The 21,428-nt window shown below is 45.6% G+C and overlaps 1 protein-coding gene across 6 annotated transcripts; it reads right to left on the bottom strand.

Annotated features, from left to right (window-relative positions):
• Nucleotides 1-186: 186 nt before the first annotated feature.
• On the bottom strand, nt 187-21,390 carry LOC118240454 (uncharacterized). Of its 6 annotated transcripts, XR_004775424.2 has the most exons (5): nt 17,273-21,390; nt 11,058-11,188; nt 10,770-10,865; nt 5,316-5,703; nt 187-618 (listed from the first exon to the last, which is right to left on the bottom strand). XR_004775424.2 is itself a non-coding variant. In XM_081706568.1 (4 exons), exons 1-4 carry the CDS (start codon nt 17,576-17,578, stop codon nt 616-618), a joined length of 828 nt encoding a protein of 275 aa, XP_081562694.1. In that variant the 5' UTR covers nt 17,579-21,390; the 3' UTR covers nt 187-615. The 6 variants fall into 6 exon arrangements, 2 of the variants coding, with proteins under 2 accessions (XP_081562694.1, XP_081562695.1); XM_081706568.1 differs by lacking the exon at nt 10,770-10,865; XR_014119652.1 differs by lacking the exons at nt 187-618; nt 5,316-5,703 and adding an exon at nt 5,714-10,558.
• Between the last annotated feature and the right edge of the window lie 38 nt (nt 21,391-21,428).

Raw genomic sequence — 21,428 nt, forward strand, 5'->3', positions numbered from 1 at the left:
AATGATTACTCATTGGTGTCCAATTATTTTCATTCTTAAACAATTATATACTATGAACATAGAAGATATAAAAATGACTATAGTTTTGTTTTCCTTCATTAAAAACATTTTCATTTCAAAAAGTGTTTTACTTATTACTTCGGGCCAGAGATTCACTATGACAGAATGTTGATCTAAACCATCATATTCAGATAATATTTTTTTTATTCATTTATTTGCTCATGAGGTTGCTTTCTATACCACCTACATTGAAACACAGGAGTAGCACTTCCTTACTGAAAGGTCAACGGACAAGTGGCATTTTGCAACGTTCACTTTTTCCATAACATATTTTATGAATGAGAGTAGGAAATGATTTGGCAATCCTTTTTGTCTGAAAGAGAGTCATCACGCGCTCACCACGTAATAATGACCATGACTGGAGAAGGTCACATCTAGGAAATTAAAGCAATACATATTGTATGTGGTGTTTAGCATGATGTACAGAGATAACCAAAGGTTAATCTGAATCCATCAGAATTTCTTTGAAAAACTCCCCAGTCGTTCCCCATGCTTGCAGCAATGGCATTCCACTGGACATCTGTATTCACACCACTGTGGATGATGAAATGTGTTTCACTGCGATAGATAAGAGAGGCAGAAATAGAGGGAGGGAGAGAGAGAAGGGGATGTTGAGAAAGAGCGTGCACACAACTTGGACCACACGGTCCCGCGTTTATCTTTGGTCACTAACAGCACATAAGAAAAATGTTTGAAAAGACAAGCAAAAAAAAAAAGCCTACATACAATACATTAAATACAATGAAAACAGCCATACTATCAACATATATTGTGATGTTACAAACATAGGAATCCTCTGCACAACAGCATGTTTCAATGTGGAACCACAGCACACTGTACATGCAGTCAAGGACTTAGTGCTGTTGTTCAATTTCTTTGGCTTGAGTTTTGCAATAGTGTCTTTGACCCTTCCTTCCTGAAATGTCCCTGAGATGGTATTTATTAATCTCACGAGCCTCACGCAAGCACAATGCACACATTCACACAGATATTTCAAGATTAGAATGGTACAACAGTGCTGCTCACACGGCTTTTTGGTAATGAAAACATGATAAATCAAAAAGAAGGCTCTTTCAAGAGATCTTTTCAACACAGTGCTGTCTAAAGCGTAACTCAGGGGTGCTTTATCGAAGTCGTAGCTGAAAGACATGTTTTTATTTGATCCTTTGACAATTTGATAATATATGGAGAAGAACGTGTTTTGACAATAAACTGCTCTCTGTATATTACATAGCTCTTGGTGTCAATGATGTATTTAAACATTTATAGTTACCATTACAGGATAGATTCACCATTTTTCAACCCATACCTGATTAAAATGGTAGTTTCGTGTGTGTGTGTGTGTGTGTGTGTGTGTGTGTGTGTGTGTGTGTGTGTGTATATATATATATATATATATATATATATATATATATATATATATATATATATTTATTTATTTTTTATTTATTTTTTATTATTATTATTTTTTTTTTTTACTTGCAACTACTATAATAAACTATGATAGAAAGCCTAGCTGGTGATTCTTTTAATTGATTTGTTTTTTTAATTTTTGTTTTTTGCTAAAACATCCAAAGATATATGGCTATTGCCATTCCTGATTTTTGGAATGGTTTGGGTATGGTTTATCTGGGTTTGGGTATTATTGTCTCACTAGACTGTGTTAGTGGAGTAGTACATTTCTCAGAACTAAAATTTGGTGTGTTTGTGATGTGCACATTTATAAATGGTGGGAACCAACAGTTTAAATAAAGCCTGATTTAAAATTAGAGCAAAGCCTTTTTTTTAAACGATTATCCTTAGCCAACTATACAGCATATTGCTGCTCTGATTTACACATAAAAGCATAACACAACATTCATTACAAATGCTTATCCTGACCGTACATTCACTGGCCTCTTTTCCACCTACACCTGTCTCACATGTGCATTTCATCAGACTGTAGTCCAATGAGCAATATTCTGATTACTGCTGATCAGAAACAGACCACTGATGACAAGTTGGAGAAGAGTTAACAAAGTATGCATGGAACCAGATTTCAAATAAATGTTTCTAATAAAGTGGTCTGAATACATAGATTCACAGTGCACAAACATGCTGCAACTTTATAGTTATAAATATGTTTTTAAAAATATCAAGATCATCTTAAAATGATATGGTCCAACAATGACAGAACTCATGTTTTGGTCTAAATGGAAACTGGCTGTGGGGATGTGAGTGTGATAATGGTATCACTCTGGATAATGGTGGCGTATTTCACAGATTAAACTGTCTGAAAGTTACTCTTGTTATACATTAAAACTTGTTTTTCAACAATTAGTCAGGAAATCTGCAAAATAAAATAACTGTTCCATAGCAACCCTACAAAACTCTAATGTACAGAGTTTATATCCTGTCCTTTTGTTTAAATCCAAATATCACTGGACAAAATTTCATAATCTGAAGATCTCTGTGGAATGAATGAGTACTGTCCAGGCAAATATACACACCCTAAAAGATTCCATGCATCATCTCCAAAACCTTCAGAGGGTTTCATAGTATCATGACTCTGACCTTTTCAAATAGAGTTACCAAATTAAGCTTCACTGAATACGTATTTCACTGAAAAATGTAAAAAAATAAAAATAAAATTCCTCTCTTATGGCATGTATGATGTACCCTTCTTTTTCAGACATCTTGGAACTGGTCCAAGGTTAAGTGGCGATAAACCATCAATCAGGATTTGGATCGTAATATTTCTGTTCCGCGTCAAACATTTATTGGACATAGCACTTATGGTGTGTGATGAGTATCATTCACTGATCATTACCCTATGCTCCTGGAGAAGATTTATAATGAAAGATCTGCATAACCTTACCATATATTGAACAGGTAGAAGTAATAAGCCTTTCAGTAAAATCTTCTCAGCTGACTCACAGACACACATTTCCGCAGAAATTAATCACTTCTAATGATGTATGGATTTTCTGTGCGTTGCCAAATAGTTCTCGAAACTAATGCAAGTCTCATTTCAGCGGCGAGATTCTAAACGAGACTGTGACATTAGAGCCTCGGACGAGCTCGTTTGTCTTCAGCGCGATACGGTGGGACCGGGCTGTTGGACGAGCATCGGCCAGCCTGACGGAGGCCTCCGGCCCACAGGCTGCAACATCCTTAACTGCTTCCCCCTCCAGAGGGAGACACTTACTCCCCCAAGCAGCCCTCACGGCACCCACCATCACACAGGCACGGAATAATTGCCGAACACCATTACTGCCCATATCAAAAACCTTAGTGTGCGTTTGTTTTAAGAGACAGCTACAAAAACACCTAAAGACCTAATGTTAGGTCCTCATCTGAGCTGCTGAACTACAGCAGCTGAGATTTGTCTCTCAATCATGAAATCCGAGGACATGCCGATCATTTTATGAAACTGTCAGCATATCTCACGCTCGAACACTGCAGAGGTTTGTAAAGAGCGCTCTTGTCCGACGATCCGTTGCTTTACCCGCGTTACCACCGCAGCCATAAATCATCACTAATAATCCCCCATATCTGAGGACGCTCGCGTCTTCCCGTCGGCCCGTGACTAATTTGCGAAGCAGAAAGAAGGAACGGCGAAAAACAAGAAGGAAAACACTTGAAGTGAACTGGGTCGCGGCCAAATCCTCCTCAACCTCTGCCCCTGTAGTTGGGAGTTAGCTAGTTTCCCCTTTCCTCTGACATCACTGCCCGAGCCTAGAAGAACAACAACACGGGCTCAGTTGCACGACATTACGGCTTCCCTGCAGGCGCATGGGAGAGCCCGACGCCAGGTCCCCTCGAGGACGAGCGCGCAGCGCGGCAGTCCCAGCTCGGAGCAGCTGCACAGCCGCCGTCCATGGGAGAGTTACAAACACAGGCAGAAAGCGGACACGCACCTCCTTGCGTGCTGCATAGAGACGGGACAACAATTCCTAACGCAAGACTTTCACCAAACGCCGCTAGTAGCCTATTATAGTCTTAGTAGAATAATAATTTCACAATAACGTTACACTGTCAAAATGATTCCCTGCTGTTAATTGGATTGAGGACATCTATATCTTAGTAATGAGCCTTGTTTAAGACCTTTGTTGGCGTGGTAAAACAGCTGCACTGCGTTTTAATGAGCAACAAACAGTTATATCAAATAATGCGAATGGTTGACACGAGCCGTTCTTTGCTTTAAACAGTCACTCGCTGGTTCCGTATAACTGTGGGCAGCTACGTGGAAATTTTGGAGTTAACTGTGGTAGCAAGCTTCCGTTTATTAACAACACTCTTAAACTATTCCAACAAACTGGCCACAGGCCCCTAATTTACAAGCTGAACAAATGAAACAATGGCCAAAGGCAGACATAAAATAATTAATTAAAATCAAAATTGTTTGAGAATACAGACTTCATTTCACAAAGTCGTGAAGCTTACCACACTCTTAAACGCTGCTGTTCAGTTTACCGAAACCCCCAGGGAGTCTGCTTTTGAAAAAAAAATTAAGCAAATTGCTGTTGGAAATCAGCGCTTTTCTCCGAGCACTCAGATCTTAATTTGTTGTTTTAGCCTGTTTCAGAAACACGAGCCAAACACCACGGCGCGCACACACGGGCTACACAAATGAGAGAGGCTGAAAAAAAAATGCACCTTGTGTGATTTTTTTTAATGTGGTCCAGATGTGCGAGAGGCCCAGGGAAGCAGGTGATGATAGCATCAGGCCAGGATTGCGCACAGATGGAAAAGGGCTTGGGCCTATTTCTGCATCACCACTGGTGCCAGAAATCTTTTCCTTCCCCCTCTGAATGAAGAAAATTATTTAAAAAGTGAATCGAGCACGACCAGCTTTCATTGTTGTGTAAACTTGGTGGAACAGAGGTCCCATCGCCTGAAGCTATCTGTCAGATCGTTACTATTGTTTGTTTGTTTGTTTGTTTGTCTTCCTCTTGTCATCACGCTTGTATATACAGCTTGGAGGTTGTGCATGTCCTTGGGAGCATGCTGTTTTAGCATGTAGGAGGTCTGGTTTAAGCAAAATAACAGTGACATGATTGAGATCATCCTGCCACCCTGGCCTTGTGTGTGTGTGTGTGTCTGCCACACGTACAATACACACTGCTCTGCTTCAGCGCAGCACCATATGGAAAGTATGTATTTAAAAGTGTTTATCCATATGAGGAAACCTACATGTGTGCCTATGTGCATGGCATCCATTCCTGGGGGAATATAATTTCTCTGTTTTTTAATTGCAGCGATTATATCCTCACCAAGGGAGATGAGTTCAGCTTGAGCAGGACTCCCTGCTCCACGGCCCGGCGCTGCTCGCCACAGCTCTGCCTCCTGCTTCCTGTCAGGTGAGGGGGCTGCTGGGTAACGTCAGCGGCAATCAGCTGCGATTGGGCAGCTGTGCCGGGGAGCGGCTGCGTGTGTCGGGGTTCTCGCACTCCCGGCGGGGCGAAGACAGACGCTGAGCAGAGGTGGGCTGCAGAAACGGGTCCAGACTTCAAGAGCTGCACTCCTCCAAGGCCGCACAGAGGAGCCCACAGTTGTGTCACAGGAAGGAAGACGGATGCCTCATTTGAATGCAACGTTGCCGATGCAGTCCGGCGATGACTCAATGGTAATCGCACTGTGGTATATGCTGATGACCAAAGACTGAATAAAAGATGAAGGAATGCTGTTGTTACTGTTAACTTGTTTCAGACCACACAGATCTCAGAGTGCTAGAACAGATGCAGTCCATGTAGCTTAAACTCAACAAATGAAGTTCAGTCCTTTGTGCATTTTGACTAAGCCGCATCAATTCAGCTAAAATGGAAGTGCAACTTCGCTCTCATAATGTGTTATACAAGTGATTATAGAGCGCATTATCCCAACTGTTTGATTGAAAGCCATTTTTTTCCCAACACCCAGGGATCCCACCTTATCTCACCCCAAACGCAAAGCTCTCACACGGGCAGAGTTACGAGAACAGCCCCCCCCCCCCCTTTCCACCCCCATGGCACCCCAAATGGGGCTGCTCCAGCTCTCTACAGCAGCCATTTGGGAAGAGGATGGCCCGGCGTGATGGACGCACAAGAAAGCGGCACATTATCCCAGCGAGGTGCCGATTTGGCCGCCCTTAAATCACCGCACCGCAGTGTGAAATGATTCATTGGCGTTAGCAGACAGCCGTATCCTCGGCGACCGAGTGCTCCCTGCTCAAGATCTCACGCTCTTTCTTACATGTTTATGCAGCTGGATTGTTTTATTGGGCCAATTAAATTAAGTTGTGATAATTGAACGTAAGCACAGGGCTCCGGAGGGCCTCAGTGGGCTGTCCACCTGTCAGACTCCACCGCGCCCCACAGAGACCTCGACCCATATCGCAACCTTACACCTGTACCGTCCTCTCATTTCTGCCGAGCTGTTGACCATGGTAAGGGGAGTTGCATTAAAATCATCACAAGCAGCAAGAGAAAGCTTTTTGTGCTCTGAAAGCCTCTTTGGCTTGAGCAACAGACTGCTCAGAGCAGTTCCTTCGTTTTGCTGGATGGAAAACTACAGCAATAAAATCTTGGTTTCCTACACGGCTGTTCCACAGTGCATCCAGGCAGCCACATTACTCAGCCAGCGCAGCCATTGCAAGCCTGGGGAGATAGCGTGTGTGAGAACCACCTGCCCTCCCAGCAGAGCTGAAGGGTTGAGCTCAGCTGCCTGAAAGACCCAGAGATTGTGCCTCTATGTCCACCTAAGACAGCAACTGGATCCATATTGGGTGTTTTCATAATCTCCACCCAGTGTCACCAAGAAGAGCATATAAAGTGTTTCTTGCCTTTGGGTCAGAACTTTAATTGAAAACATGCACATTCATTATGTGATGGCACAGAGAACAAGCACATTTGGGTGTATTACACTTTTGTTCATGAATTTTATGATGATGATGACAATTATGATTAAATGTGTTATAATGTGGTCAGTCAGTGCTAAAAACATTTGTTCACGATAGTTTAATGTATACTAATGAAACTATCTGTTACATCATATGCTGAATTAAAGTTTTGGGGGTTTTACTGTGAGAGGGTACAGAAGACTGTCTGAGACCCTGATCACAGGAATCTTATCTTACATGTTCAGCTTGCTGAGCTGAGCTCATTCTTGGCGAAGGTTTTAGATCTTATCACTGATCAGTGATTTGGCTGGTGGGTCTGATGAAACTATAGTAGTGCAAGATAATGAATTTGGCAAGACTGTCTTTAGATGGTGGCGATGTTGGGGTTGCATTAAGTGAAATGTAAAAAAAAAGTATATATTAATACACTCCACTCACTTTATCCAGGCGTGTCACCTGCCTTTGGAGGATGGGGTTGGGGGGTGATATCACATACTAAACTTGTTCTGTGTTCATCGAATGGAACAGAATTCCATCATCCACCATTTAGGTATTCCTGTATTTCCATGCTCTTACATTGGTAGGCTTGTGAGTGTGTGCAAGACATCAATGTTCTGTGAAGTGCATGTCCATCATTCTCACCAAGCCAAAGATGACACAAGGTAAATCCCTCATTCTACAGAAGATTATTCCTTGGACTTGAATAAAAGTGACCATATGAGAATTTTCTTTGAATATATTGGCAAAAAAAGGGGTATAGATTTTTATTGCTAAACAGTTTATGTGTCCTTATAATTCGCAGCTGTGCTCTCTGCTGCGCTCTCTCAACTGAATGTACAGCTGCAAAAAAAGAGGAGGAAATTGGATTTGACAGTGTTTTTCATTCTTTCATCCCCAAAATAACATTTACCCCTGGTTCCTCATCTCTGACAAGTGACGAAAATGGACGAGAGGGCAAAAGCTACGTTTACGATAGAGGGGGGAATCTTTATTTAGGGAAGGGGGTTGAGAGCAGAGATGGAGAAGGAAAACAAACGTGAAGGAGTTGAAGTGCGGCGCGGTGAGTGCTAGAATGTCCTCGCCCTTCAGCCACTGGGGGGTGGAGGCTGGGCATCGGTCTGAGGGATGACACCTCGAACCTCTCATCTCGTCCGAAGCTTAAGGCTAGTGGTGTAATTGTGAGCGAACACACACACACACACACACACACACACCACACACACACCCACCCACCACTGCAGGCCATTTGTTTTCTGAACTATGTGTTAAATGCTACGAGGTGATAAGCAAAGGGGAGGAGGGGACTGCTCTTCTGTTGGAGTGAAAAAACACACTTGCTGTTCATTTCTGTCCTCCTTGAACTTCAGAAGTGATGCCTAATACCTGACAATGGATGACTAAAGTACAACAGAATAGAACAGCCAATAAAACCAGGTCTGCAGTGACTCCAAATTAAACATGTTGGAAACTGAGTTACAGCACTCCCATATCTGTGAAAGAAAGAGGCAAGCCAAAAAAATTGTTTGTTTTCAAAACATTGCCTTGGTCTCAATCATGGAACTCTTTATTCCTTGAAAGACAAAAATTCATCCTACTATGCCCTGGTGCATGTTTAATAAAGCCTGATTTATGCAAATGCCTTTGTTTGTCAAGATGTAATAGGGAAGACCAGTGTGAGGTTATTTTAAGAGTATGAGCATCTACTTATTCAAACTCACAGAAGTTGAGGACAAAACATGATTATATGGAAACTTTTCTAAGTAGAAATCTACAAAAAAAATACCTCTGTGAATTAATTTATTTTTGATGGCTGTTCAGTCAAGGACTCAAAATCCCAACAAACCCGTATGCCAACCCACTAACATGTAGCACGGAAGGGTGGCTTCAACGGCACAGCCATGTCCTGCAGCTGGGCAGATTCAAACAGAATAGAGCCCACAACACTGCTAAGGAACTGTTTGGGTTTTCTTTTTTTCTTTGGGGGGGGGGGGGGGGTGTAAGTGAAGTGACAGGATATCAGCCAAGATGCTGAGCAGGCTTTCACAGTGATGACAAGCGCCTTCATTTTAATGAGAATGGTCTCCTCTCTCCCTCGAGATAAGACTGAGGCAGCCACTGGATCGAACACTTCAAGCTCCCTTGAAAGTGGCAGATTAAAGGATGCCAGCCTGGTCGCTAATCCCTGCTTGGCTAAGGCCACGCGAGGTGCATTAGGGACGATCCAGCGTGGGTTTGTCTCCTCCAGGCTGCCGTTCTGGATGGTGCCCAGAGTTCCAAAAGCGCGGCAGCCATTCGGCCTTTGGCTGCCAAGGGCTTTTTCTCTTTAGCCTCTCCTGAGGTCTTCAGGAGACGCTTTTTTTTTTTTTTTTTACACTGTCCACACGCATTACTCCCTACGGAAGCTGAAGCCCACCGCTGTCACCCGCCAGCGCTCGCAGCAGGCGGGCCACCCAGCACGGACGAGCCTCTCGCATGTCATCTGTCTGTGTGGTCCTCGCAAAGGAGAAACAGATAGATGGAGAGGGAAGGGAGAGCCAGTGCCAACGGAGAAAGAGATGTTTCAAAATCTGACAGTGTCATTTCTGGGAAAGGAAGTAAGGGGAGGGGGGAGGGGGGATGGGGGGGGCACTGAGAAGGCCCAGTTAAACAAGAAAAAAAGACGAGGGAGTGTGGGATGCTTGCCAGACGATGAAGGCAAAGAACTGGAAGGAAAAAAGCTACGAGGTGTGTGTGTGTGTGTGTGTGTGTGTGTGTGTGTGTGTGTGTGAAATTAAAGGGAAAGCAGAGAGTGGGGGAGAGAAAGAGAAAGAGCGAGAAAGAGATAAAGGGAGCATGAGTGAGAGAATGAAAAGAATCCCTTTTCCTCAATAACACAAGCATGTCTGCGTTTTGCTGGAGCAGCAGAGGAGAATGAGCCCCAGCCACGGTGGATTTACCACAGCCTGCCGCTCCTGCCCCCAGCCGTGCTTACACACACGCCGACGCAGCAAACAAGTGCTTTCAGCCCACGGGGCATCCAACCGTTCTGAGCGATCATTAGGGGCTGGTTAGCAGTCTTTGCTGTCTCAGTCTCTTTAATGGATGGGGTCCCATTTCACTGTAAAGAGCCCCAAAATGGGCCTAGTAAACACAGCAACTCTTTAAAAAGTGGACTCTCTATGTAAATCTGTCTGTTAAGAAAGGGGGACAAAACACAACAGAATCCCTTCCTCTCCTTAATGGGCTTTATTTGTGGTTTGTTGGATTAAAAGGCCCGTTTCCGGCCCACATGTTGGAGAAGCTAGTTTCCCCCCCCAAAGGTGTTTTGTGTGTTTTGAGTGAGTGAGCAGAGTGGATTGGCAGTGCATTGCAGGCAGCTGGGAGAGATTAATAAAGAGGAGCAGGCCTCATAAACCCTGCCGCCCTGCAGTGATTAATGCCTCGGCCGACGGCAGGACAGGGAGATAAGGAGGAAAGACAAATGCTTGGCTCTAGCCGGGGACGCGCTGCACCCAGCCAGGTCCTAAAGCACTCACGCCAGCTGGGCCAAGGGTCTCCTAGTATGGAAGAAGCCACGGTGCGGCAGGATGAGGGAATAGCCCACATGTGATGTCATGCCCACGTAACTCATCAGTATAGCCATTCAAATAGGGATTCGATCTTGAAAGGAAAGCAATCATTTGAAATGACAGTGACAGATCTGTAACCAGTGACAGATCTGTATCCAGTGACATTTGCCCAGATGTTCCATGCTGTGTCCACACAATGTTTTAATGCACAGGTAGGAGGTTAAAAAAAGGAGATACATTTACAGGCTGACTGATGAAAGGTATGTATATGTAAACAAATGTATAGGAATGTATAGTTTTACCTGGGGGAGAATGATGTAGTTATAGCGAGAGCGGGAAAAACTACGATTTGGAAAACTGGGTTGAGGTTTTTGGCTTAACAGTCTTCCTCACTGTGCCTGAAAGGGAACACAGTGGAATGAGAAGCGGAGACAGAGCTGTCCCGGCGTGACCATGCACTCGCGAAACCGGCATTTGAAGGTAGCGCGAAACGCGACCCGTGGAACCTTTGCACAATTGGTATACCCGCAAAATCACTTTAAAACAATGTGAAGGGTAGCTTCCTACCCCTGGACCTTTCACTGCCATACCTACACCTTCCTCCACGGCCAGCGATGCACGTCTCCGCTTTCCTGTACTGTTTCTCCGGGCGTCTCTCGTCTCTCTGCCTCCCCCGGGATCCTCTCCCTCCTGCTCTTTCCATTACACTCCGCACGCGGGCCTGCAGTCAGAGATAACAGCGAGATAAGCTTGCACTCAGGCACGTTTTAATTGGAGATATTTACCATAATAGCGGCATGAAGTATACCGGCGAGTTCTCTTAAAGGGCCCACCGAGAATACCGCAAGCATGTGTGCTTCATTTGCGGCCGTGCGTTCTGCGCGATCCAAGCCAAGCAGAATGATTAATGACTCATATTTTCTCGTGTTCTGTGTGTCATCGTCGTCGGATAATTGGAGGGTGTGGGGCGAACGCTGGCATGGAGGAGCAAACAGAACAGGAATGAAGGAACTGGGGAACGAACGAGGAGCATTGGCAGCCCCACCACAGTTTACTCTGCCTGCAACAGCACTGTGCTACAGTGAAACCACAGTGACGGAGAGGCAAAACTGCAACCACAGCAATGCACACAGTGAAACAACTCCATATCCCTCTAACACAGGAGGCTTTTAAAAGCTGAGCTTGAAACCTGAATCGGAATGGCAAGACAGACAGATAGCATCGCTGAGGAGTCTGAACGCATTCCTAACCTAAGATATCCAGGCAGTGGCAAATAAAAGCCATCTGCATTAGCTGATGACAACTGTACTGTAATTAAACCCATAAAAAACTTACTGCTGAATATCTGTCATTGCATTTTGGCAGTTGACTCTAAAATGTCTGAATGAAACTCTCTCCAACACAAACCCCCCCCCGGAAATCTGTAATTTATCTAAACCAACTGACAAATCGTGGGCAATTCATTGAAAGCTTATGAGCACAGTTTACTAAAACTGTCATGCGGCATTAGCGAATAAGATGACACAGAACCCGAAGAACGATTACAAGGCGTAGCCATCCTCGAAACCTTCAAAACAAATGCACATCAAAGTAATCAGGACTTGCACAAAAAGAACAGTCTTATAAGGAGTCTGACACATCAACCATTACCGCTGGTATGCACAGATAAAACAGCTCTTGCATCAATTCTTCTGTCATGTCCTTTGCACACGGCAACACACTCCAGCTTTCTCTTAGTGAAGCCATTGTGTGCGCCTCTTGGCACAGAGATGTCCATTTCTGATGATGTCATGGGGCACTCCCTGGCAGGGTGCTGTGGGGCGTGGGCCATGGTCACGGCTGGGGGGGCCTTGCTTGGCGGGATGTGTCTTTCTGGTGGAATGTATTTTTCTGGGCTGAATACGAAGAATCACTTTAATGGGGGGCCACTTCACACGGATCAACTCCCCCCAGCAAACACACACTCCTATGAGACGAAGGTGTTAATTTCATTCCTCAATCCTCATTTTGTTTGGGCTCCAGCTACGATGGGAATGTTTCTAAGATGGATTGGGCACCTACAGAACCGTGGGGTCTGTGGGAGTCAGAGTGCGGGCAATTACGTGAACGGAAAATGCAAGGCAATGAAAAGATTGAGCAATCCATATGTTTGTTAAATGGCATCTGCTACCACACCCCAGGGAGCTGAGAAATGAGGGGTGAGGTGAGTTAACAATGACATAGAGCATTTCAACATCATGTTCTACATTAACAAAGAGACCACTTAAAGAGTGTGAGTGAGAGAATGAGAGAGAAAGAGAAACAAAATAAGACACCAGTAACTCCAGCCAAGACAAAGGCCCAGTTTAAAGGCCTTCAGTGGTGACCAAACTATTGTTTTATAGCCTCAGATGAAGTCCAGTCCATTTCGTTTTGCCATTGGCTTCGTCAAGATGTTCTCTCGCACTGCCTGGCGAGATGAAGGTAGGAAAGCAGCCTTGGCACGGGCTGAGCAGAGCTCTCCGCTCCACCCTGGGACTGCGCGCTCCCTCTCCACCCCCCACTCTCCCTCCCCTACTGGGTGGACTACACTCTTCCGTTCCTGCTGTGGCGTGCCTACAGCCTGCACGGTACATCCCCAACATTCGTCAGTTTGATGCAGTGCGCTCAAACTGACACGCTGGCGCACTAAACTTACATACAAGGCAAATTGATCATCAGAATTAAAGCCAAGGAACAGCAGTAATGACTCAGCCGGTGATTAAAGAAAGATGTGTTTTACACGGAGATGGCAGTGCACATCTGAGGAGTAAGGCTAAATGGACAGATGTTTGAAGGATGCTAATTTGCTCTTACTAGTGGCCTCATTTCCTGTCTCTAGCTCTCACAGCTATTCATTGCAAATGCAGTTTTCTACAAGCATCTCTCTCTCTCTTTCTCTCTCTCTCTCTCACACACACACACACACACACACCACTGACCACTACAGTCACAGTCTCGCTCTCTCACAGTCAACACACACATCAGCGATGGAATCACCCCTGCCCTCTGGGTTCCAAGCCCATGCGCTCTGCACTGTAAATCCTGATGCAATGGCTTGCAGGTGTCAGCTTTAAAGAACACTCACCCAAGACTTCCCTCTAGCCCGGCCACAGCTGGGGCTCTCCTTCTGCCAGGTCCTGCTTTGCTATTTGTTTTGCTATTGCAATCTCCCACCCTCACAACCCCACCCCACCCCCATCAGTGTTTCTCTGCTCTGCCTCCGGCTTCCAGTGCACGCCTCCCTTTCTCACACTGCTTGCCCTTCCATCTCCACTGCTAGGGCAGGAATTGGTGCAGAGCACAGCACAGGGCATGGGAATGAGTGTGCCCTGCATTACCCCGCCAGGCTGGTGACAGCGGAAAACCAGATGTCCTGATGCTAGCTGTTTGGGGCATTTAGCCTACCCGCTTCCTCTAGTTAACCATAATCTTCCTTAGGCCAGCCCACCCCTAGCCAACACTAAGACGACACTGGTCCAGTGCCAGGCACACTGTGATCAATAAATCCCTCCCTGACACCTTCGCGCAAAGCAGAAACAGAGGAACACAGATCGTAAAAAAGAATGAGGACAGTAATCTTTATGTGCCCGCTGAGGAAAGCCCTGGATGCAAACAAGTGCTGACAGTTAAGTGCTAAATAGGCACAATCCGTGGTCTAATTCTATTACTCCCTAATCGCAGAGACTGTCACCGAAGCACCCGGATAGCTGCTTGTTCGAGAGTAAAACAGGGTGTGATTAAGAGGGGCCAGAGGAGTACCCACAGGATTAAGGCCATGCAGGTCGGTAAGAGAGACTGAGTGCTCACGCGCTGGGAGGTGGTGTCTCCCACCCCTCCCTGAAGAACCTCTCGAGAACCTTCTCTCCTGTCACCTCAGACAGAGCGCCACCGAGCTTGACGGCAGGGCAATGACCAGCTCAAACGAGGCTGAAAAATGATGAAGTGGACACAGGCAGGCACGCTGATGCCTTGGCCCCTTGTGACGTGACAGTCAGTGGTTGTTTGAACATTAAAGGCTGTCAAACCACATGCACGTCAAAGTGCACGAGCCCCATGAAGAAGTGGCCCCCAGGAGGGGAGCGATTAAAGGCTTTGTGGGAGATATCAGCAAGAAATACAGCTCACTGGTGTCTCAATTAATGAAACTATAACAAACATGCATCACTACCAGGATTCTGCAGCATGGAGAGTCAGCTGGAGAGCGTGTGATTTCTCTGGACTGTGTAGTTAGGCTATGTACTTACATGTAGTTACACAAAACTGGACTAGACTAGCAGGACTGGATGTAAGGAAAAGTGAAGGTGCACTATCGACTAGGGTGATTTATAGTGATTTAAAAGTGCAGCAGTGAACCATAGCTTCTTTGATGTTTCCAAACTTTGTTTTTGACTGAGCAAGTGAGAGAATGGGACTAGAACCCTTTAGAAACAGAAGAAAGTGAACAGATCTATGGTCAGGACAGGCAGGTGCCCCCAAGAAACAAGCCCAAGAAACACAAAAATGAAGATGTCCATCTTCTGTCTTTGAAAATGTGTCTATGATCAGAGCAGCATGATTCCCCTTCTGAGTCTTGATTCTTTTCAAGGTTTCTCCCACCTGCTGTCAGAGTCTTTCCTTGCAGATCTCACTTTGGCTTGCTCATTATGGGCCTGGACCTGGATTCTCTGCATAAGATTTCTGTAAAATTGCTTTGTGACAACAACATTTTAAAAAGCACAACACTAATACACCTGAATTTAATTGAATTCACGATAAGTTGTTGCTTCTGTGGGAGCCTTTACCCACTTGGAAAGCAGGGACAGGGAGGTCACAAATAGCGAAGGAGAAAGAGGCAAGGGAACGAGGGAGCCACTCTGACGAGGAGGCGCATACGAGGGGAGAACAGAGGGGGTGGAAGGCATGAAAAGAGAGCTGAAGAGTGGAAAGGAGAACATAGGAGAGGACAGATGAAAAGAAGAGAGAGAGAGAGAGAGAGAGAGAAGGAGACGAGGACAGGAGAGCAGGGGCCGACATGCCTTGAGTACAGGCATGAGTGCAGCACTCCTTCCCTCATTCTGCTTTCCATTACTGTAAAGACCTGGCACCTGTAAAGGCAAGTATTAGCATCCTCAGGCCAGGAGCAACCGCCAGACTGTGATGCATTCTTCATTTGTCACGGTCCTGTGTGTGATTTTATTTTGTTTCACATTGGCCTTGAACAAAAAAGCTCAGGAAGGCAAACATCCCATGTCGATTTTGTTAGGCTAGACAAACACTCTGAGCCTCTGAGTCACTCCTGAAGCCCCAGAACAAGGAGACCAGGAGTTCTGTCCTGCGCTTTTCCTTACGCTGTCTATTTATGAATGCGTGAAAGGTCACCGGATCTATACCCGCTGTTACCAGAGAGAAAGCATATGGAATAATAATGAGTCTCATTTCTCATAAGGCACACATCATTTTCAGCCCACATAAATTAGAATGTGGATTCTGGAGTTGCTTTTGGAAAGCTGACTGAGCTTCCTGTTAGAAATCTGCTTTCTCCTTCTGTGTTTTTTTATTAAGCAAAACACACAAGCACGCACTGACTTAAACTAAAACCACTCATAAACGTTAGACCAAACAATGTCAAAAGTGGAAAAATAAACGACAAACAGATGCAAAAATTGCACAGTAGGCTTGACAGGAAAAAGTAACCAGAGAAAATGTAAATGAAACATTTAGGAGTTTTGAACAGATTAAGCTCACTATGGCTTGCATCTCCTCTCTCATTAAAAATGTGGCACTGGGACTTAGAGGAGAAGAAAGAAAGATGCTTCCTATTTTCTCAAAAGTGGTTTGGAGACAACATTTATGTAAACAAATAAATTACAGTATGCAACACCCTTCAACATGCGCCCCCCCCCCCCCCCCCCCCACACACACACACACACAAACACAAGCGTCTCACAGTCTCCTCTGACACACTGCACCCTACCATAGCGATCAACCACCCAGGGCTAGAAACACACCACACACATACAGGCAGGCTGCAATCAGAACCACCAGGGTTCCCAGAGCTCTCAATGCTGCCTTGGCGTGAGCACAACATTACAGCATACAAACAAGTCCTCGTTCCATATCGAGGCCCCATAATCACTCTGCACTGTGCGTCCTCAAGTCTTGTCTGTACTGTGGACTTTTACTACTGCCGTAAGACCCAGAGCCTAAAGAGCACGGTATTATGGGCAGAGACCGTGCTCATGGCCCGCCAGCCGATTCGGAACACTGAAAAAAAGCCTCCCCGTAGCTTATCAGAGTTTTAACGATCAAGCTGAGTTAGGCACCCATCAGCTTGACTGGCCCAGGCCCCCTTCATCTCACACCCACTCCACCTCTCACACACCTGCAGCACTGTAAAGGGAGCAGGCGATAATGGTATTCGACAATGCCAGCGGCTGTATTTCATGACCCTTCAAATAAAGTTAGCAGCTCTCCATTTGTAACGGCTGGCACCGATCCCCCCGAGTAGCTGCTAATTCACACTCCTGGTGCTCGTCAAGTGGGTGCATTCAGAAATGAGGAAGCATGATTTCACTTGAATAGCGCGAAAATAATCAAAACCAGCATCGCATTGTATCCATCATGCCTCATCCAGTGACAGCTTTCAGACTGACCTCATGTACACGCGCAGCAGGACCAGCGGCCCGTTGCTCGGAAGCTCTAATCGGATCCTTGGAAACCGAGGCGAATTTTCCTAGGCAGAGCGCCACTCTTACATTCTGCACGGGTCCATTTGCTGTCCTGCACGGGATATAGGCTGACCCACCTGCCGGGGTAGACGCTGCGGCTCTCTCCGTGGCTGAGGTGCAAGGGCCCCATTCAAGGCAGGAGGGGTGGAGGGGATGGAGAGGGGACCGGGACAGAGGCACGTTGTTGTTGTCGTTACATGAATCTGCATGGAAGAATGTGAATTTCCCCTCTTCGTTTTACCCGTGCTCTCAGGCGGGTGGCTCTGCTCTCCCTCCCCCACCCACTCCCCCGATGTCCTGGCACCCGGGCGAACTCCCGCCGGCACCGCTTCCTTGCCGTGACGGGTTTTTGACAGGCCTCGGCAATGCCTGCTTAAAGCCATGCCAGCCCAGTCGCGGGGCGGCTGGGACGATGGCAGCTTCTTGGCCGGTAGCGGACTCGGCAAAATTCGGCCTAACTTCTCTGCCTCACTCCCTCTCTCTCATTCTCACTTCCTCTCGCTCTCTCTCTCCCTCACTCTCTCTCCCAGTGCATGGAGACAGAAGAGTCACAAGGGTCCTAGGGGAAAAGTTTGCTCAGGCAAAGATGTGGACTGCGATCTGAGAGCTGAAGCTGTCCTGGATTAACCAGAACTTGAGACCTGTCTGGAGAGCTTGGCTCATCAGATGAAGTCTGCAGGTGCTAGCCTTCTGTTCTTCATCCTGTCACGTAAGACAGATGTCACAAACAAACAGAGAACTGCGCAATAAACAGTTTTGTAACTTTACTTAAGCCACCCGTTTGAGTTGCAGATCAGTGAAGTGCAGTAAAACTCAGCAGTGGAAAGTAACTGCTACTGAACGGTAATGAACATAAATGCGCTTCTTAAAAGTCTTACCTCATAAGACGAATATGCTTATATTTCCAACGTGGACTATTGGGCCACGAAAGTAGAGCCACTGCTGCCATCTGGTGTCTGTACGAGGTAAATGTTTAGATATCTAAAGGCCAAACAGGTGTGACTTCAAGACCACAAAAACATATAATGAAGTATTAAAATGTACAACACTGAACTAGTGTCATATTAAACATTTATCAAACATTCTGTTAAAAAAAAACCGCAGAAATAATAAACACTGCTAGCTGAGAACGGTCTACGCGTGGTCCTTATATTCCACTCACAGCCTACTGTCACAGACTCACAGGCTTCCACGCTGCTCAAGCGAACCTACCATCACTGGCACAGATGCAGAACTGGGGTATTACAACTGTAAATAGGACCCACTTATGCATAGAATTTTTACATCCCGGTACCAGGCAAGCCCCGTTCACAGGTGCTGACGTGAAAGTATGTTTGCGCATGTTATGTGTATAAGGATGAAAACGAAACTGTAGGTTTCAAGACTGCAGAATAACTCAGCATAGCACCGACTACGACTGCTCTGTCGTTAATGTCAGTGTAGCGTGACGGGTACGAACATAACTGGTGTTTCAGTTTGACAGCGCATCTATGCCCACACATTTAGAAGAAGCCTAAACTGTATACACAGGTTCGCTGGGTTATTTTCTGGCTATTGAGAGTAAATCCTACGGAAGGTTTATGCAACATAAGGGCCACCCATTTTACATTGGAAGTGGAGAAATTCTGGCGAAAGAAAATGAGTCATTTATTACAAGATGCAACGATATTTAAAGCATTGTGCCGGGAAAAGCAGACGTTACCCAATCACAAAGAAAAGAGATTCTTAAATAGCTTTCTACTTAAGAGGCGGCAAATAATATGCAACTAGCAAATTAAGAGAATGCGATTTCAAATGTTACATCCCACTTTGTATCTTATAAATGTCTGATTATATGAGGAGCCAGCATGAGTCTCTATGCTGCCATCCTCGAGTAAAAGCGGATTTCGGCGTCTCCGACTCTTCACACGGACCCGAGGAAGGAGCAGCCCGCAAGCACATGAGGAGCGGGACCCAAGGACCACTTCACAGCGCTCTCTCAATCGAGCGCAGCGTCCTCACCTTCTAACCGAGGAGCCCAAGCACAGGATAACCGCCCCGGCCGGGATTAGTTGTGCAGCGTCTGGCGGCGGGGCACAGGCGTCACGGCCTAAATGCTGACGCGCTCTCTCCTCCTCGTTGGAGCGTAAAGCTGCCCCGGTGATGTAAAGCATCAAAATACCAACGATTCATGCTTGCATCTGCTCAGCTTTAACCTCCCAAATCACTTAGCCATTCCTGATGGCTTGAAGGAAAACTCCAGTGCTAAACCTCAAAGAACATTTTATTCAGAGTAGTTTAAAAATGGCTTCAGTTTTTGTTTTGCAGTTCCCTCTTGTAGACAGGATACAAAAGGGAAAATAAATAAATAAATAAATTCTCAAAAGACATCCACATAATTCCAGGGTATAAATTTTGCATCAGCTGTCATTCAAAATCCAAGCATTTGACCATGAAACAAGCTAAAGACACTGTAAACTAATGCAGAATAAAATATTTATGAGGTTTAACCATGGAGTGTTCTTTTAAGAAGACTAGCACTCGTGTATCTGAGGCGACATCAAACCTAGGACATGTGCCGGAGACAACAAAGAGTGCAGCATTACATCCCCTTAATAGGTCACAGCGAACAGCAGGAGAGCCAGCTGAGAGCAGCTCTGTTCTGGGCCCTTATTTGAAATGAGCAGTGTTTGAAACAGTAAGACTACAAGAGAATACAGAGGCTACAACCCCCTCCAAGAACACGCAGCTGAAACTAGACGATACACAGAATTACTCGCAGATGATATTTACCATGTAAGAGGAGAGCAACTCCCACATTCTGCACAGAGATAGACACTGACATATATACATCACAAACGTGGCGTAAATCAAGACATAACAGAAGAGGAACCTGGAGGATGGAATTCAGATGTCCAAGTGAGGAGCAAGAAGGCAGGAGAGAGTGTTTTAACTGGGACAAGAAGACAGGGAGTGCAACCGTACCCCACAGGGACCTGCTGGAACCACCCCGCACTGCATTACTCGAAAACCAAGAAGGAAAAAACGACAAACCAAGCAAAACCGAAACAATCAGTGAGGGAAAGTAAATGACCTCAGTCTTCACAAGCTTGCAATAATGTAGTCGTTCTCCCACGGTGACTGAAATAGAGACAACTGCCAATGTATACATTATGAGCCCTCGATATGCCATGCTGACAAGCCATTAAAATGGCGTTCCCGTAATTTATGTACAATTGTTCTTTCCGTCCTTTTGATTTCCAAAGGTTGTTCACAGTCCCTGTGTACTATTGTGAAAGTTCTGTTGGAGAAAATCACTCAGACTCAATGAGCAATGTATTATGAGGAGGTGGTGGGTGGAGTTCAAAGGAATTTGCAAACAAACCAACGCGACCAACTTTAAGATTCTGGCTTTGGAACAGACGCTCGGTTGCAGCGAGGCCATTTCAGCGTGTGCAGAGTAATTGGCAGAAGTCTCTGATGTTCTCTGAGCAAGGTGGGCTTTAATTAACACCAGTGCTTAGAAGATCCCTTCTGGACAAGTCTGACATATTTATTATTGCACGTCTGCGCGCAGAGCTCTGGAGCTCATCTCATACTTTTCCTCACACACACACACACACACACACACACACACACACACACACACACACACACACACACACACACACACGCACACACGCACACACACACACACACACACACACACGCACACACGCACGCTCCAAGCTCCCATCGCTACACGGGCTGGCAATCAGCAGAGGTTATCACAGAGCATCAGCCGCGGCTGGGGCTTCCACCCCTCTTCCCCTTCAGTCCTGCTCTCCTCATTAAGATTCCTGAATCCTATTTCAAAAACCACTCCTGTGACATTTAGAGAGTCAGCGAGATTTAGTGTGAATGAATGCTGCAGGGGTTTAAGGTTATTGGCGTTCCTTATCTCCGTGCTGAGAGTGGGAATTGCGTTTGCCATATGTCATGTCTGCCCGTCTGTTGGTGCTGGTGTCCCATCATGCTTTACCACTCTGTGCAGTAACATGACCTAAATGCGGTCCAGATGTATTCTGGTAATTGGGCCAATTCTTTTAAGTTCCACTATTTCACATTGAGTGTATTAATCACTGGAGGCATGTCATGAATTTCTGCACTGATAGCATCACACGTGTTAAAGATGGCTGACCCACTGCTATAATCAAACCAGGAGGGTAACAAAACAATTCCAGAAAAAAGAAAAACTTTCAAACTGTTTTTGCA

The sequence above is a fragment of the Electrophorus electricus genome, chromosome 23, assembly GCF_041902795.1.
Source record: "Electrophorus electricus isolate QZ-2024a chromosome 23, ASM4190279v1, whole genome shotgun sequence".
NCBI classification, from domain to species: Eukaryota; Metazoa; Chordata; class Actinopteri; order Gymnotiformes; family Gymnotidae; genus Electrophorus; species Electrophorus electricus.

Coding starts and splice junctions, on each gene's coding strand:
- LOC118240454 (XM_081706568.1), bottom strand. CDS start 17,578: ATGGCTTTAAGCAGGCATTGCCGAGGCCTGTCAAAAACCCGTCACGGC. Junction 11,189..17,272: donor CGCAGCGTCTACCCCGGCAG/GTGGGTCAGCCT, acceptor CTCTGACTGCAG/GCCCGCGTGCGGAGTGTAAT. Junction 5,704..11,057: donor GGCCGTGGAGGAAGGTGTAG/GTATGGCAGTGA, acceptor TCTTTTATTCAG/TCTTTGGTCATCAGCATATA.